Source organism: Vitis riparia, chromosome 6, assembly GCF_004353265.1.
Source record: "Vitis riparia cultivar Riparia Gloire de Montpellier isolate 1030 chromosome 6, EGFV_Vit.rip_1.0, whole genome shotgun sequence".
NCBI lineage: Eukaryota > Viridiplantae > Streptophyta > Magnoliopsida > Vitales > Vitaceae > Vitis > Vitis riparia.
The window spans coordinates 16,790,150-16,806,756 of NC_048436.1; the positions used below are offsets into that span (position 1 = coordinate 16,790,150).

At 39.7% G+C, this 16,607-nt stretch overlaps 3 protein-coding genes across 4 annotated transcripts; 1 reads left to right on the forward strand and 2 right to left on the reverse strand.

Annotated features, from left to right (window-relative positions):
- Positions 1 to 265: 265 nt before the first annotated feature.
- On the forward strand, positions 266 to 2,974 carry LOC117916254 (ethylene receptor 2-like). Its single transcript, XM_034832205.1, has 2 exons — positions 266 to 1,936; positions 2,216 to 2,974. Exons 1-2 carry the CDS (start codon positions 323 to 325, stop codon positions 2,774 to 2,776), a joined length of 2,175 nt encoding a protein of 724 aa, XP_034688096.1. The 5' UTR covers positions 266 to 322; the 3' UTR covers positions 2,777 to 2,974.
- A 6-nt stretch (positions 2,975 to 2,980) lies between these two features.
- On the reverse strand, positions 2,981 to 7,728 carry LOC117916255 (protein PLASTID TRANSCRIPTIONALLY ACTIVE 16, chloroplastic). Of its 2 annotated transcripts, XM_034832206.1 has the most exons (8): positions 7,637 to 7,728; positions 7,231 to 7,305; positions 6,991 to 7,107; positions 4,815 to 5,658; positions 4,240 to 4,692; positions 4,064 to 4,132; positions 3,850 to 3,908; positions 3,043 to 3,768 (listed from the first exon to the last, which is right to left on the reverse strand). In XM_034832206.1, the coding sequence occupies exons 4-8, from the start codon at positions 5,244 to 5,246 to the stop codon at positions 3,231 to 3,233; spliced, it is 1,551 nt and encodes a 516-aa protein (XP_034688097.1). In that variant the 5' UTR covers positions 5,247 to 5,658; positions 6,991 to 7,107; positions 7,231 to 7,305; positions 7,637 to 7,728; the 3' UTR covers positions 3,043 to 3,230. The 2 variants fall into 2 exon arrangements, with proteins under 2 accessions (XP_034688098.1, XP_034688097.1); XM_034832207.1 differs by lacking the exon at positions 7,637 to 7,728 and having other exon boundaries at positions 2,981 to 3,768; positions 6,991 to 7,053; positions 7,231 to 7,421.
- LOC117916253 (serine/arginine repetitive matrix protein 1) lies at positions 7,549 to 16,112 on the reverse strand. The gene is made up of 13 exons (XM_034832204.1): positions 15,865 to 16,112; positions 15,663 to 15,752; positions 15,352 to 15,474; positions 14,816 to 14,983; positions 14,625 to 14,711; positions 14,344 to 14,483; positions 10,927 to 10,974; positions 10,741 to 10,818; positions 9,786 to 10,565; positions 9,206 to 9,460; positions 8,949 to 9,077; positions 8,639 to 8,839; positions 7,549 to 8,543 (listed from the first exon to the last, which is right to left on the reverse strand). The coding sequence occupies exons 1-13, from the start codon at positions 15,883 to 15,885 to the stop codon at positions 7,874 to 7,876; spliced, it is 2,790 nt and encodes a 929-aa protein (XP_034688095.1). The 5' UTR covers positions 15,886 to 16,112; the 3' UTR covers positions 7,549 to 7,873.
- Between the last annotated feature and the right edge of the window lie 495 nt (positions 16,113 to 16,607).

The window sequence follows — 16,607 nt, forward strand, 5'->3', positions numbered from 1 at the left end:
AAAAGATTAATAAAAAAAATATAAAATAAAATACACTAAGTTTTCAAAATTAATATATATATTCCAATAAAAAAAAGTAGGAAGAAGACTCAAAAAAAAAAGTAGACAAGGTAGCCCGTAGAGTCCAAAGAGTGAACTGCTTGCATGGTGAGCTGCCATTTGTAAGTTACACGTTTCGATACAACTTCACCTCCTCTCCTTCTACGTTCATTGAACCCCCTTCTCTCTCCTCCGCCCGCCCTCCCTCCCTCTCTCTAGTGTCTCTACACAACCCATAAATGCAAAACCAAATGGTCTTCTTCTTCTTCTTGATTTCCTAACCATGCTTTACTACTGCGACGACCTCGTTTTGTTCGGCTTGGACCTCCACCTCTTCCAGAGAGTGGCGGACTTCTTCATCTCCATTGCCTGCTTCTCCATCCCTCTCGAGCTCCTCTATTTCCTCTCTCGCTCCTCTGCCTTCCCCTTCCGCTTCCTCTTCCTTTGGTTCTCTTCTTTCATCCTCCTTTGCGGCTTCACCCACTTCTTCTTGGTGGTTGCCACCCAGCGATGCTCCTTCGCTTTTTGGGTCACGTTGACTGTGATCAAGCTGTGTACTGCTCTGGTGTCGCTCGTGATCTCGCTTGCTCTGCTCAGGCTTATTCCCAAGATGTTGAACGTGATGGTGAGGGAGGACTTGTTGCGGAGGAAGACGAGAGAGCTGGGTGTGAAGGTGGAGTTGATGAGGAGGAACGAGGAGACGTGTCAGTGTATGAGGATGTTGACTCGGGAGATTAGGAAGTCGTTGGACCGCCACACCATTCTGTACACCACCATTGTGGAGCTCGCTAGGGCTTTGTTCCTGGATAATTGCGCCATCTGGGCGGTGGACGACTCGGGCTCGGTGGCGACGCTGATTCATGACTTGAGTAGGAGGGAGGATCCGGTGTCGATCCCAGTGGAGGGTTCGGAGTTGATGGACATTTTGGGTGGGGATGGGGTTAAGCTTTTGGGGTCCAATTCGAAGTTGGGTCGGGAGACGGGGAACGGTTTGGGCCTGGCGATTCGGGTGCCGATGCTTAGGGTTTCAGATTTCGGTGCGGCCAAGGCTTGTCACGCCATCCTGGTTTTGGTTCTTCCAGAAGATGAGGTCAGGATTTGGAGCCCAGAAGAGCTCGAACTTGTGGAAGTTGTGGCAGACCAGGTGGCTGTGGCACTGTCTCATGCTGGAATTGTTGAAGATTCAGTGATGATGATAGAAAAACTCATGGAACACAATATTGTTCTGCATAGAGCTATAGAGATGGCCCTGTTGGCTAATGAGTCAATGTGCTTGGCGCAGAAGGTGATGAATCTAGAGATGGTTAAACAGAGTCGATCAATTGCTGCAATTCTGTCAATTCTGCAGATTGAGAAAATGGGATCAGAGAAACAGAGTAGAATAGTTGGTCATATAGCAAAGATAAGTCATGTGTTGTCTGCTTTGATGGAGGATGCGATTGGGTTTTTGGGTTTGGGAGATTATAGATTACAACTGAAGTCTCGGGTGTTTAGCCTCCATTCAATGTTGAAAGACATCGAGAGCATATCCAGGCTCTTGTGTGCTTTCCAGGGATTGAATTTTGAGATGGAGGTGCCCGAGAAGTTGCCAGATCATGTAATTGGAGACCAAACGAGGATTCTTCAGGCTGTTCTGTACATGCTGGGAAATGTCTTGTGTTTGGGAGACGGTGGAAGCTTTGTTCTCTGTGTATCTTCCATTAACAGTACAGACACTAATTGCTTAAAATGGAAACAACTTACTTATGAGGACTCAGCTCTCTTGAAATTCGAGGTCTGCAGAACTAATTCAAAAGAATACGACCCGAGTTCATCAGAAGAGATCCGTGAAAAACACAACTCTGAAACTGCTAATCCTGGGATTTTTAGCTTCAATACATGTGAAAGGATGGCAAAGGTAAAATTCTTTAGCGGCTACATTCTGATGGATTGTCTATAGATATTTGTGTTTCTAGCATTATATGTTATCTCAGTTTTCTGAAATAGTAAGTGAAGATTATTTTTATTACATGCATTAATCTAGCCATGCCTTATTGTCATGCCAAGTATTCTGCAATAAAGTTATCAATAGCTTAGCTCAAACTCCCATCAGTTTTAGAAGTAGCGCCTTCTGGGTGTTGCTTGTCCAAGTATATATTCTAGTAGTTAAATAGAAAGTTATGCTTTCTATATGCAGCTCATGCATGGGACTCTATCAATCGGCCCCAGCTCTTTGGGGTCTGGTAGAAGTATGAACTTGACAATCAGATTACCTATCCATCCATCGGAGGGATGTCTTATTGAACCAAGGTGCATGGATCCCCAGACTGCGGGATGCCTTTTCAAAGGAATGAAAACCCTCCTTGCTGACAGTGATAGTTTCAACCGATCCATTACCAGGAAACTAATGACAAACTTAGGCTGTCACCTAACAGTTGTTTCATCTTGGAACCAATGTAAAGAAACTCTTCAATTGAGAGGAAGCCATTTTCATCTACTGCTGATAGAAGACGACCTTTTGGAAGAGGATGGAAAGCAGATCTTTGCTTGGATAAGAAAATTAAGCTTGAGAAGTTTGCTTAGGGTAGTTGCACTGACATCAGAATCCAATTGGGATATCCAGAGTTGGTGTCTTCACCATGGAACTGATGGTGTAATTCGCAAGCCCGTCATACTGGAAGAGCTGGAGGATGTGTTGCAAAGGGTTTTTCTGCTAAAAGAGGGTACACCCTTCCCCTTCCTACAAAATCCAGATTGAATTACACATAAGTTTGAGAAATCTTTTCTTGTTTGGTTTTTTGTTACAGAGAAAAGTACATCCTGGGAAGTTATAGCATTTTCTTTTTTTTTCTTTTTTTTTGTTCTTTTGGGTTTTGTTTAAACATTGTATTATGGAGTTCGACTAGGTAGGGAACACAGAATTGGAAACCTAGAAGTTAATACATTCACGTTGCAACTTGCAAGATGGGAATGCTTGATCCAGATTTATCATGAATCAACTACATCAGCTAGATGAGAGAGAGATTTCACCCAGAAAGTTGGAGGAGATTTGATCTTCATAGGGGAAAAAATAATAGTTTGGAAGCCTTAAAGCTTGTACACAATAGTTGCCGATACTCATAAAACTGCACTTGAACAACGCCACTAAAAATCTTAAACCACATCTGCACCAAACCAACCCAAAAGATTACGAATGAGTGGGGAAAGATCTCTCAGTCGTCGTCAATGTATATGGTTTCTTGTTTAAACAGGCCTCCAAACACCTTCCTCACTTCTGCCTTTGATTCGGGTTGTTTACCTTTAGGCTTTGGCTCCTCCTTAGGTTTGAAAGCCGGGGGTCTTGGAAAAGTGGGCAGTTTGACAACTGCTTTCTTTGGCTGGAGGGACCGAGCCTTGGCCTGTCCCCTGACAGTTGCAATCTGCACTTTAGGTTTCTCAGTGGGCTTTTGAACAGAAATGGCAAGCTGGGAGCTGAACTTTTCCCAGGAGAGTCCAGAACCAAGGTCTTTGGCTTTAATCAAGAAGCCCTCCACAGAAGCCCCAGCAGCCTCGGCCTTCTCTTTGGCCTCATCAGCCAGAGTAGCAGCACGGGTTTCTTGCTCTGAGAGCTTTTTCACCTCTTGCTGAAGCTTCTTTGCAGCCTCGGCTGCATCACGGGCTTTCTCAGTGGCTTTAAGTGCTTCTTCCTCTGCTTTTGCCTTGGCCAGTGCTTCTGCGTAGGCTTCCCTCCTTCCATCCTTAGGAATGGCACTGCAATAACAACAAAAAAAGTTTTAGATTCCAAACCACCATTCAACTTCTAATAGTAATCAAGGATTGGAATTGGATTACCTGAAAAGCTCCACCACAGGCTTTGATGGCGCTCCAGGATCAGTAAAAACTTTCACAACCTGGGTTACAAAATAACCCAAACATTGTTAATTCGTATAAAGAAAATGCCGTCTGCTCTAGCACCCACATTTAAAATAACAATTTTATACTTAAAAACCATATTTAAATTTGCTTAAAAATAAGGTTGTTAAAATCAAAAGTTTCCTTTGTTTACCTTATTTTCTGCCACGGCGGTGTTGGAGAAAACGTTCGCCACCAGCGACGCTATCTGCGACGTGGCCACCTAATATTCCCAATTAAAATTAAGAATCAGGAATGAATAAATAATAAATGAAAGAGAGAACATGGAAGAAGAACGAAAAAAGAAATTATCCGCATACATTACATTACTTTGTAGTCGTTTGAGCTGACGCTTCCTTCAGCTGACACCACCACGTTGTACGAACTCTCCGGTGAGAAGTCCTCCGTAAGGTTGGTTCTTATGAGAGTGTAGCTGACGTCGGTTTCCACCACCTTCTGCAAAAACTCCGTCACCGTCAACGGCTGAGATCGGGAAAAGAGGTTGTTGAAGAAGGTTGAGATGCCGTCAATCACATTGTATGTGGATGACACGAAGGGACTCTCGTCGTAGATTATAGCCACGTGGCCAACGCCAGCCAGATCAGCTGCTTGGATCACTTGTAAGGCGTCCAATGGGGTGACCTCTGCTGTGGGCCCGTTCTCTCCTGAACCTATCGTCACTACCACTTTGCTGGCGTTCCCTATTGCTTTTGCTATTGATTCCGCGTCTTGGAAGCTCGACTCCACCGCATTCAGACGCTTTGATTCCTCATTTGATATGATCTGCGGTCTTGATGAAATCATTTTCTAGTCGTTTTCTATCTTTCTTTTATAGTTTTTTAATTAATTAATAATGATTGTAAAAAGCAATGTGTAATTTGGCAACAATTGTTTGAGAATCAGACCTTGTATTTGGCACCAAGACGAGCCAACTCCTGGGCCGCACCGAGATCAGACACACCGGCCCTCACACTGAAACCTTCACGAAGCAGAGCTTGGGCGATGCGAATGCCAGCCTGCCCAGTTGCTCCGGCAACAAATACCGTGCCAGGGTCTTTTCTTCGGCCGAATGACAACCCGGAGGAGGGCTTAGTCATAACAGGGATCAGAGACGAGACATCTGATACCTTACCAAAGTTGAAGGAGAAGGGTGCTGAATTGGCCGACCCATTCTCCTGGCTCTCTTCGGATGGACCGTCTGACTGCTTGCCGAGGCGGAAGGCAGAGAGGGGTCCAGCCCTCTTGGCGTATACTCTGAGTGATGGGTTCTTGAGAGTGAGCCTCGGGTGGGGAGGGGTGGTGAGAAGGAATGAATTGGAGGTGAGAGTAGGGGCCATGAATGGATGAGTGGATCGAGAGATACAAGGGAGATTAGGATTATGCAATACAACCAAGTCTCAGAGAGACTCCGTTGCTGTTGTTTGGAGGAGAAGAGGAACACCTCATGCCGTCAATTGAATACTAGGGGTGGAGTGGGCTTCCATGGAATATTATCTGAATGGAGAGATAAAGAGGAGGCTAGCAAATGAGAATGGTCCACGTAATCACAGTTTATCCACATGTAAGGAAGTGGAAAATTGGAGGCCAGACGTTTTCATTTGAGCACTGTTGAAAAAGACGGCACCAGCTAAAATATCCAGAGAAAATTTGTGACCAAGCTTCCTGGATCGGTCTATCAAGCTTCGTCTACCAATTACTCATCACTGAACCCCACCTCATTAATGCCACTAGCTTTAATAAGCCTCCCACCTACTCATTAATTAAATCGAGTTCATATTATCTAACTTCTCTCAACCCATGATTGATGTTGTAAATGGCTAGTGAAGTAGATAATTATCAGATTGATTAGCTACCACATTGTAATTAAACTAGAAGCCAACGGAGTTTTGGATTAGTTAGCCTTCTTTGTTTTTTATGTATTTAGATGCATCATTTACACATCTTTCACACGTAGAACCATTCACTTTCTGTGACCAGTGCCGCAGTTTCCTCTATTCCTTCAGGTGGGAAGGGCCTGGAAAATTTAGCATTGCCCAGAGGAACGCAAAAAGCTCACAACAAAAAGCACTACAATGAAAGATGAATGACCCGGCAATCAAAAAAACAGAGAGAAAAAGAACAGACCCAATAAACACCACATCCTCTCCATTATACCCCAAAATTCTGTTTTCCCCATCTTCCACCCAGATGAATTCAACTGTTAAGGAAAACCAAATAGAGGAAAATGGAACAGAAAAATAGGATATTTTGCAACTCATTGGGAGTTACTATAAATGTAACTCATGGTAAAACATTTTTCCCCAGCTCTCCCCATATATCATCAAACCTGTGATATACCAAAATATTAAAGAGCATGTAATATAGGGCATAGACTGTCAGAAATGTGATTCATATCTCGAGTATTACACTACTACCAGGAGAGACAAGTGCCAAGAAATATGCACCTCTTATGACAACAATAAATCCCACAACCCTCATATCATTCCCTATTCAAAATACAACCCAGTTTTGTACTGTTCTCCAGACACCCCTACCATGGTTTCCAAGATCACTGGTCATACATGCATCTCTTTTCTCCAACACCATAAAGCAGTTGAAATAGAAGCAGAGCATGAAAAAATAGGTTTGGGGAGCAACCACCATACACCAGTAGAAAATTTAAATATTTACCCTAAATTAATGAGAGAACACATTTTTTTGACGTGGGGTAATACATTGGGTTGGGGGAATAAGTTAAATTAAGAGTTGAAACTCACGAACAGCATCCGATTGAGTCAAATGCCTGACAAGTCAGGCTCAAGAAGGTAAAAATTATAAACCCCTGAGCCAAAGTCCAAAACCCAAATACATCCATGCTAACCTGATGCTACAATTTATGGCTCTTGAAAAGAAAGCAGAAGGTTAAAAAAAGAGAGGATACCAAAGCAACAAACAACCAATTAACCACATTTCCCCTATCTGGAAAAGGAGACAAGGCTTTCTAAAAGCCACAGAAACCCAAAATGAATAAGTTACCAATAGAATAAAGTTCAACAAACTATAACAATGTCAAAGTAATATCTTTATAGAAGCAATACATACTGATGCCACCATCTGAACAGACTTAACAGCAGGATCAACATCAGGACAGGATGAGTCGCAAGCCTAGAGCACCCACGGAGAATTTTAGAAAACAAAATCCCAGGAACAACTCTCAAGCTGCCAAGCATGCCAGAGGTTAATCCAAAATACAGTCAAATAGGAGTCTACATCCAAAGAGGATTAACCTATATACAGGGTCCCTGTTCTAAAATAGCCCATTAAAGAATGAAAACACTTCACCTGGTTTGATGTTCAACATGTTGAACTGCACAAGATCTGCTCAACCAAGTCATGTAGTGTGGGTAATATTTTCATCTATCAATTAACCAGAAAGCCGACTTAGTATCAATCTCATATTATCAAGACCACCTTTAGCTCTAATTTCTGCCCTCACAGACAATTAATTAGATCAGTCAACCCAACAGACCTGATTACTTTCTAACTGCAAGAATACCTTAAACTCACATTGAGCAGCAGACAAGAGCTGATAAGAGAACTTTCAAAATGTAATGCAACTATTTAACCAGAAAAAAAAAACCAACAAAAGAAGCAACAGTCAAGGCAATGAGACACCTTAATATCCATTTCCAAAATATCCTAAAGCACAACAAAATCAAATTCCCAACAAGGGGAAGACAATTATTACCAGAAAATCTAGCAGCAACGTAACTTCAGCATTAAGTTGTACTCAACAGAATAGCTCAGGAAGTCCTCATTTATCCAATTCAGCTGCCAGCAGTAAAGACAGACTACATTAAACAGTTATCAATATTTAAATACACTCTCATTCAAAACAAAAATATTCCTAGCAAATGTTAAAAGATACTGCGCAATGGGGATTAAACCGGAAAAATGACAGCCAAATTTCCAAGCATTGACAAAATTAGTGACCAACACCCCTCTTAGCTCTAAGAGATTCAAGAGCCTTTTTCCGTAACTCAATCTCAAGCTTTTTCTGCTCAGACTCAGCTTCTTCAGATTCACTTGAATGAGGTTCCCTCCTTGAAGCATGTTCCCCATCTGAAACATATGCATCACTTTGATTTTTATCAAAATCTGAAGGTGGAGTGACAGTGTCCCTTGATTTCCCTTTCAGCTTCTCTGCACGCCGGTCTTCCCTTCTGCGACGTCGTTCTTCGCGCCTTCTACGCCTCTCCTCTTTTCGTAGTCTTTTTTCCTCCTTTTTTCTTCTCTTGGCCTCTTTCCTCCCATCTATTTGGGAATCATAACTGTCTTCATCTGATGCCGCTTCATGCCTATCTGACCTCTTATGCTTTCTCCTTTCCTTACCTTCAGATCTGTGCTTATCACTTTCCTCAGAACCAGAATCAAAAGGACCACTCTGATTTTTCTGACCAACTTTTACTAAGGATTTTGGTAGAGCATCCGATTTGTGATCCAAATCCTTAGTGTGAGAATTCTTCTTCTCATCAACTTTGTAACCTTCTCCAGAGTATGATGTCTGCTGCCTCTCACCTAATAAGGAATCTTTGTAAGGGGACTTCTGTTGATCAAGAACTTTGTGATGGGAGACTCTTCCAGAAGCTCTCTCACTGTAAAAAGTAAAATAAAATAAGATCACAGAATGGTCACATGTAATCAATAAGCACCAAGCAGAAGAAAACATATGACCAAGAAAATAGCAAACCTTTTTATCTTTTGGATTTCTTTTCTCAATTCTGTATTCTCGGAATGGCCCCGGGTTTCATTAGCTCGACGACCAGATAATCTTTCAGGAGAGTACTCTTCCTTGGAATGAACTTTCACAGGAGAATCTCTCTGCTTACCCACCATGGATGGATAGGTGGACCTCTTCTCTAAAGACTTGGATCTATGATCCCCATCTTCCCTGTAAACAACAAATCAAGCCTCACTCCAAAAATTCAACAATAAAAAAATAAAGATAAATAAATAAACCAGAAGTCATGGGAAATGAACAGTGCTAAATCCAATCCAACCTGGCATATTCTTCCTCCTCTACACTAGTTTCTGGACTCTCATGACGAGGTTTCTGTTGCCTTGGTTTTGGTGGAGGACTGGGGCGTTTCCTTGTTTGCCTCACAGGACTCTCATATGGACTGGGAGACCTTAAAGCCACCAAAGAAAATGTAAAGCACATACAGTAAGATAGCAAAAAGGGAAAAAAAAAAACAAACAAATTCATGTTAAAATATATCATGGTTTACTGGTTACAAGTCACAACTGCGATACATACCTCCTATCTTCACTAGAACTGCTTTTCCTTATGTGTGCTGGAGACTCTGACAGACTTCGAGACTTCTCAGGTGAAGCTGACAAAGATGGCACTTTATTACGGGAGTTGTTTTGGTCCTTTGGATCTCTCTGTGGTGATCTCATAGAAATTGGGGTTCGATGTGACAAAGAATCTGGTCGTCTGCGTGTCTCAACATCATGTTCAACTTTCTCTCTTAAAGTATCACGATGAACAGGAGATGATTTCTCATGAGTCCTGTAACATGTTTTTGTAAGACAGTAACACTAACATACGAAACCAAACATTAAAAGCAAACTTATTGGAAGTTCAACATGGGCATGCTCATGGAAGTATCTTCTGGAATCCACACCATTGGTGTGGATAACACAAACTGCACCCAAAGAACTATGATTCAGCTTGTAGTATTATTGTTCCAGTAAGGCACTTGTATGGATATTGTGGGGCCCCTGGAGTTTCAATTCTATCCACTAACCACAAAAGCACCTCACACAATAAACCCCAACAAAATAACTTATCAATAGAATCATCAAGAGAAATAAATAGCTAATGGTGGCTATACCTGATTCTTTCTCTAGGGGATTGCACAGGTGACCTCCTCTGGCGCTTTGGGGATTTCCTTTGGACTGGTGAAGGAGACCTATGTCTAATAGGAGAGGATGAACTCCATCCATTTGATGAAGGGGATCTTCGTCGAAAAGGAGACGGTGATCTCCGACGGGCAGGTATTGGAGACCTACGTCTTACTGGCGATGGAGACCTGTGCCGGGGAGTTGGAGATCTTCGACGCCACCGTCGAACAGGAGAAGGTGACTTATAAGTTGGTGACCTACGTCGTTTCGGAGTTGGTGATCTGCGCCTCAAAGGAGGGGGGGATCCACGCCATGCAGGTGATAGAGATCTACGCCGCAAAGGAGATGGAGATCTACGTCGCCCAGGAGAACGGGATCTACGTCGCCCAGGAGAACGGGATCTGCGTCGTCCAGGAGAACGGGATCTGCGTCTTCCAGGTGAACGGGATCTGCGTCGTCCAGGTGAACGGGATCTACGCCGTCCAGGTGGTGACCTGCGTGGAGATCTACGTCGCACAGGAGTTAGTGATCTGCGTCGCCCTGGAGAACGCAATCTACGCCGCATAGGAGAGGGTGATCTGTGACGCGAAACCGATGGGGATCTTCGTCTAGAATAAGATGATCTCCTTCTTGAAGGAGAGAGAGATCCTAGAGGTGAATGTCTTCGACGAGGTGTAAGTTTTTCTGGGGAGTGATGCACCCTTTCAGAAGAAAGGGACCGCCGCCGTGGTCGAGGTGATCCAGATACACTCCTTGACCTGTGCCTTTCACTAAAATATGTATAATTTAGCTAAGATTTTTAAAGATAACAAATGAATGAATAAGTTTTAAAAAAGGATGATATGTCACACATTAATTCATCACATGTGAAGAATAGAAAGTACAAGAAAGGTATCACACAATATAACCGAGTCAAAATGCATTAAATTAAATTTATCATTCCACCTGGAAAAATGAGAAACATACTCTAGATAGCTTCCTGAATTGGAGACTGATTTGCTGATTGACCTTGAAGGAGTGCCTCTGCACAAGAAATTAGCAAAAAATATATATTAAAAAAAGTCATGTTCCCAGTTGCAATCATAAGCAACGTGACTAAAAAAGTAAGCACGTAATAATCAAGATAAATACCGAGGAGATGAAGGAGAATGACCAGCTGGATGGGGGGATCTAGAAACCCTGCACAAATCATGGAAATATCATAAGTCTACATAAGTTCTATTGAAAGCCACTCTAATCTCAACATGTTGCATACAATTTGACAACTTAATGTACAAAATAGCCACAATGTTGCACTTGCAATATCAAAAGTTTGAAATAAAATTAGGAAATTAACAGCTAAAGATAAAACTGCAAGCATTCCCCATTTGCAAGTTGAGACTCGAGGCCTGTTTAAAGCAGCTCTAACTTCTAGTGAAGTGCTTCTACTAAAGGCTTTGTGCAGAGGAGATTGCTATTCATTAAGTAAAATTAAGTAAATAAATAAAATATAAAAGTAATAATAATAATGACCTGCGTACTTTGGCACACCTTCAGAATGTGGTTTTAATATATTTATCTCGCTTACTTATCAAAAAATAACAATAATAATAATAAGTTAATAATCCCATAAGCTCTTCTAACAAAACACTAAATCCCACCTCCTTCAAAAAGAGCTTCTCAGCCCAACTCTCACCTGCTTTAAATTTTAACCAACTACTTTAAAGCACCTTCTGACTAGAAAGTGCTTTCAGAGGATCATAAAACTACAGTAAATGAGACCTAGCACTGTTGCACCTATGTTACCAAATCGATATAACACAGGTACTAAAATAGTAAGATGCTAACAAATGCTTGTACTCCTATGATGAAGGAAACATCTAATAACACCACATAAACTAGATCTAAAATTCTTAGTTGCAATATGATTACTTAACATCAACTTAAAAATGGACATTAATTGTTTGTAAAGCTTTTTTATTATTATTATTATTATAACGGAGGAACCTTCCATGGCTAAGCCCTTAGGACTCTCCATAAGAACCCAAACCTCAGAGTGCTAACTGCCTCGAAACAACCAGCACAGGGTAAAATCAGGGTATCATCAGTGGCAAGAATCAAACCCAGGATCATGTGTCACTTACAAGGACCACACTTTCCAATGTTCACCCTAACCAATTGAGCTACCCTGGCAGGTGGCTATAAAGCATTATATGTGGTCTAAAATAGTCATTTATTGCAATTTATTAAACCCATCAATCCAAGATGTGCATTCAAGTTTATTTTTATATTTCCAAATCATCGCAGTTTCTAAAGTGAGTGCTAAACTAACATAAATTTATAATATTTATTGCAAACTTCCATGACATAAATCATTTCCATTCATACATCAACAAAACAAGTAATGTTGTCAAAAGCAAAAGGCGGGTATCAAGGCGATAAGACTCCTTTTAGCCTAAGGCAAAAGGTGAAAAACAAGGCAATAGCCTAATTATAGTAAGGCGGTAAAAAATATACATATATTTACCTATTCAAAACTCAACCAGTATAAGTGTTGCCTTCAACAATCAACACCATTAATTTTTCATCATTCATGATATCTTATAAAATTAACAAAATATTAATAATCATTTAAATTGTTAAATATTATACTCCATATCATAAGAAACATCATATTGTTTAGAGATATCCATCCTGTCAAAATGCATATTCTAATTTTTCAAACATCTAAAAAGCAAAATAAAAAACAAAATAAGAGATTGAACATTTTAGAGAAGCTTTAGGCATCATCATCATAGTCATTATTGATATCAAAATCGTCAACACTTCTATCAAGACTAGATCGATAGCCCTCCATCTTATTATCTCTATAATTGATAATATAATATTTTATTTTATACTTTGTTTAATCCAATGTTAGATTGAATGAAATTATAATCTAAGTATGCTTAATCTTAACTCATGGTCAAAGGCGAGAGATCACATCTATGCCTTGCACCTTATCCCAAGGCCATTGCCTAGGCGTTTCCTCTTTGAAGTTGCCTTGCCTAAGTCTTCAAGAGGCAACATTTATCTGCCCCACCTGGCCTAATGGCCTAGGCAACCTAGGCGATTGCCTTTGATAACACCAAGAACAACAAACAAAAATTTTACAACCTAGCATCTAGCTTAATGCAATCTACTCCCCTCATAACATTTTCAACCACCTCAATGGAAAATGTCGCACATGATTAATTCAAATCTTCCAAATGCATTTAAAAGTTGACAACAATTTCTTTACCATTTTCGTCAAGCAAATAGTTTTCATTAGCCAATCCTCTCTAATGGATACAAATTCTCTAGCAGTCATTTCAAAAAATAGTAATATCAATATTTTAATTTTTTTAAGTCAAATTCTCAAATTTTCAGGCTGGTTTTTAGGGAAACTTTATTTCTATACACACAAAACAATTTGGGAAAATAAAGTACTAAAAAATCCAAACACCAAACATAACTTTTTTAGAGGGGGGTTAGAGACTTATTATTCTCATCCAAATTTTACATCAATGAAATTTAATTTCTCACATGGACCTCACCTAATCTAGTTTAGCACAACAAATTGTAAATATTTAGTAAGTTTTGAACCATGGAGAACAATTTCCACAAGAATATATCATAAAGCACCAAAGGAAGAGGGGAAAGTTCTGAGACATAGATACAAGCCTGCCAAAACAGCAATAGCATCAACATGACAACTTAGCGAAGATTACAGCCATCAAAAAACAAATGAAATACCTTAGCAATCATGCTATTAAATATTTATTTTTTTTTTTTTTTTTGATAAGTAAAATCATGCTATTAAATATATATGACATGGTGGCGTTTTGACACCCTATGAAATGTGTTTTATTTGTACATATCACAAGGTAGACATCCAACTCTACATATGCATCAATTACAGAAAGCGGCACTAATCATCACAAATGATGATATGCTTTTGTGGAGTGGGTTAGGGTATATATAGGAGATTTCTCAATGCCCATGGTAGACTTTGTTGATTGGTTCATCACTAAATAGGGAGAGGGAGTTTTTTTTGTTTCTCTTTTCATTTTATTCATCTTTTGGTGCCTTTGTACATGCTGTGTAAACTTTAGCGCTCCTGTTTGCTAGGCATTTCTACTACATTTGATGTTTTCCTATCAAAAATAAATAACATCATAAATGATGGTAGACAGTTGAAAGCACTATTTCCAAAAACCTAGGATTGATCCTGCCATCAGCTACAGGGATAGCCCCCACGCTCGTTAAGGACACCATGTTCAACAATGGATTTTTGACATCAAACATTGTGCAGAACACAGTGAAGCCATTCAAATTCCAAGAGCCACCCCTTGATATGTTGCTTTGTTCAAAACACCAATTGAACATAGATAAGTCTACAGGTAGGGGAAAACCAGCTGAACCATTGTATTAAGTACAAAAAGGTTTGTGTTGGTCAGAAGAGAATTTACAGGAAAAGAAAAAAAGAAGACAAAAAAAAATACAAATACTACACCATATGCAAATATTGAAACATTTTCCATCCCTAACCTGTTCCTTCCTCTCAAACCATTCCTCTCTTCAGTTCCTTTGTCATCTTTGGAGTGGGCATTGGAAGACATTGGCAGCATATGCTTTGAGATTGGCTCCAATACAGCATTTGTGACCTTTGAGTTGTCAATCCCGCCGTCCTACAGTAGTTTGAGGTAAAGGACATGAACCCAAATAATTGCAGAAGCTAGCTGAATGCCATGAAAAACATAAACGAAAGTTAAAACCAAAAAACACAGCTCTAGAGCAGCCAACTCCGGCATGAAAAAAGTCTGCATTACCATCTTCTTCATTTTCTCCTGCTCCAGTTCTTTAATTTCTTTCTCTTTTTTCTTCTCAATTTCATTGGCAATCCTATCTGCCTCCACCTGCCATCACCATCACCCATGATCAAAAATTGTAAGAAAGACATGAATACTAAGAACACATGCTACACTGTAATTGAAAAAAATAACAACTAACAACAACAGACCTTCTTCCTCCTAGTTTCCTCTTCTTTGGCATCCAAAAACTGTTGAGGGACACCACTTGCATTCTTCTGCGCACTGAGAAGAAGTGCCCAAAGCTCTTTCATAAACTTACCTGTATTTTTCTCCATAAACCCGGTCAGTGATATTTGAACTTCCTTTCCATTCACATCCTGCAACAAAGGGAGCATAACGATGATCACATTAGGCTTAGACACAAAAGAAGAAGCTAACGATAAAAGGCCTTCTGGAGTCATCAAATTTTATAGAAACTTATCATAATAACCAACAAGCTTAATTTTATCAAAAAAATAAAAAATAAAAATAAAATAAGTAGAAAAAATAGACCAACTTCCCCTATATTGATTTGACATCAATCATGGTTCTATGTGTAAATGAATTGAACAGAACCTCCTGTATAAAATTGAACTGATATGACAACTTACAAAACTAAAAAAGCCTCACACTGACAAACTAGAGATGAATCACGGCGTATAGGTAATCTCTCCTACCATTATATCATCATCATACAATAAATTACCTTTCTATCAAGAAGCCCATAAATGAAGTTGATAAGAACCTCGTCTTCAAATCCTAGAAGCTCAGTCACCCTGTTAGCAATCCAGGGCCTAATAACATCCATCTTCACTTTTGTCACGTCCACCTAAAATTTTAAGCACGCTATGACTAATAAATCAAACCAATAATTGCGTCATTTTCAACCATTGCCTTGTATTCTAATTCTCCAAAATTGTAGAAGAAAACACAAAAAAAAAAAAAAACCACATTTGTACGCATCGTCAAAGACACCCAAAACCAACACATATATATCTACAGATTGAAAAACCGAACCAGATGATCCAATTCCGGAGCGAACTTCTGAGATTTCAACAGCTTTGCCTGTTTGTTCGAGAACCGAGTGTCCTGATCAGCCGACGTACCCTGCACAACAGAGCGTTGAATCAGTAATTCATCACTGAAACGCGAAGATCTGGAGGCAACCCAGACGAAACGATTTGGATCTAACAACAATTGGTAAAATAGGAAGAATTACCCGGAAAAACCCTCCCGACATTTTCTAGGGTTTCAGTAGAAACCTGGAAAATTAATTTATCGGGAAGGAAGGAAGGAAGATGGCTTTTGAGGGAGATTGAGAATTGGAGTGAGAATTAGGGTTGTACGGATTCAGGCCATGGATGCATCCAAAAGAGAAAGAAGGAGAAAAGAAAAGAAAAAGGGTTTTGGGCAACAGAAGCGAAACCCTATCTCTGGAGTGTTAGCAGCTTCGGCCGATGGTAAATGCCCTCTGTATTTCGTAAGGCCCAAGTGTCTCTTATACCCTGCCTTCGGTATTCAGATATTAAAATAAAAAATATCTCTCCACGTAAAGTATCATTTTTAGAAAATTAAATTACATTTTATTTTCGGTTCATTTATTTTTCACCAGAAAAAAAAAATACAATATATAATTTTAAATAATTTATTGGGCATTTACTGATTTTGCTTGGAAATAATAATTAATATTATTTATCAAACCATCCTTGATGTGTTCGCTGGCTTTCAAAAAGTTTGAGGAAAAATACTGAAAAAAAATATAAAATGAAATAAAAGAAATAATTTAAAGTCGTTATTTTTATATATTACTTCAAATTTATTTTACTTATTTTAATTTTTTTATATAAAAATTAAATAATTCAAAAAAATTAAGAAAAATTCATGTGGACGCATTTTTTGAGACAAAAACATTGATCAATTAAAGTGTCAATCGATCGATAAAGCTACAACCTCAATTGGTGC

What these genes read in the sequence shown, in the direction of transcription:
- LOC117916254 (XM_034832205.1), top strand. Translation starts at nt 323, where the DNA reads ATGCTTTACTACTGCGACGACCTCGTTTTGTTCGGCTTGGACCTCCAC. An exon ending in CATGTGAAAGGATGGCAAAG is followed by an intron (nt 1,937 to 2,215) that starts GTAAAATTCTTT and finishes TTCTATATGCAG; the next exon opens with CTCATGCATGGGACTCTATC.
- LOC117916255 (XM_034832207.1), bottom strand. Translation starts at nt 5,246, where the DNA reads ATGGCCCCTACTCTCACCTCCAATTCATTCCTTCTCACCACCCCTCCC. An exon ending in TCAGCTCAAACGACTACAAA is followed by an intron (nt 4,133 to 4,239) that starts GTAATGTAATGT and finishes TGGGAATATTAG; the next exon opens with GTGGCCACGTCGCAGATAGC. An exon ending in CCTGTGGTGGAGCTTTTCAG is followed by an intron (nt 3,769 to 3,849) that starts GTAATCCAATTC and finishes TTGTTATTGCAG; the next exon opens with TGCCATTCCTAAGGATGGAA.
- LOC117916253 (XM_034832204.1), bottom strand. Translation starts at nt 15,885, where the DNA reads ATGTCGGGAGGGTTTTTCCGG. An exon ending in ATGGGCTTCTTGATAGAAAG is followed by an intron (nt 14,984 to 15,351) that starts GTAATTTATTGT and finishes CCTTTGTTGCAG; the next exon opens with GATGTGAATGGAAAGGAAGT. An exon ending in GAGGAGGAAGAATATGCCAG is followed by an intron (nt 8,840 to 8,948) that starts GTTGGATTGGAT and finishes TGTTGTTTACAG; the next exon opens with GGAAGATGGGGATCATAGAT.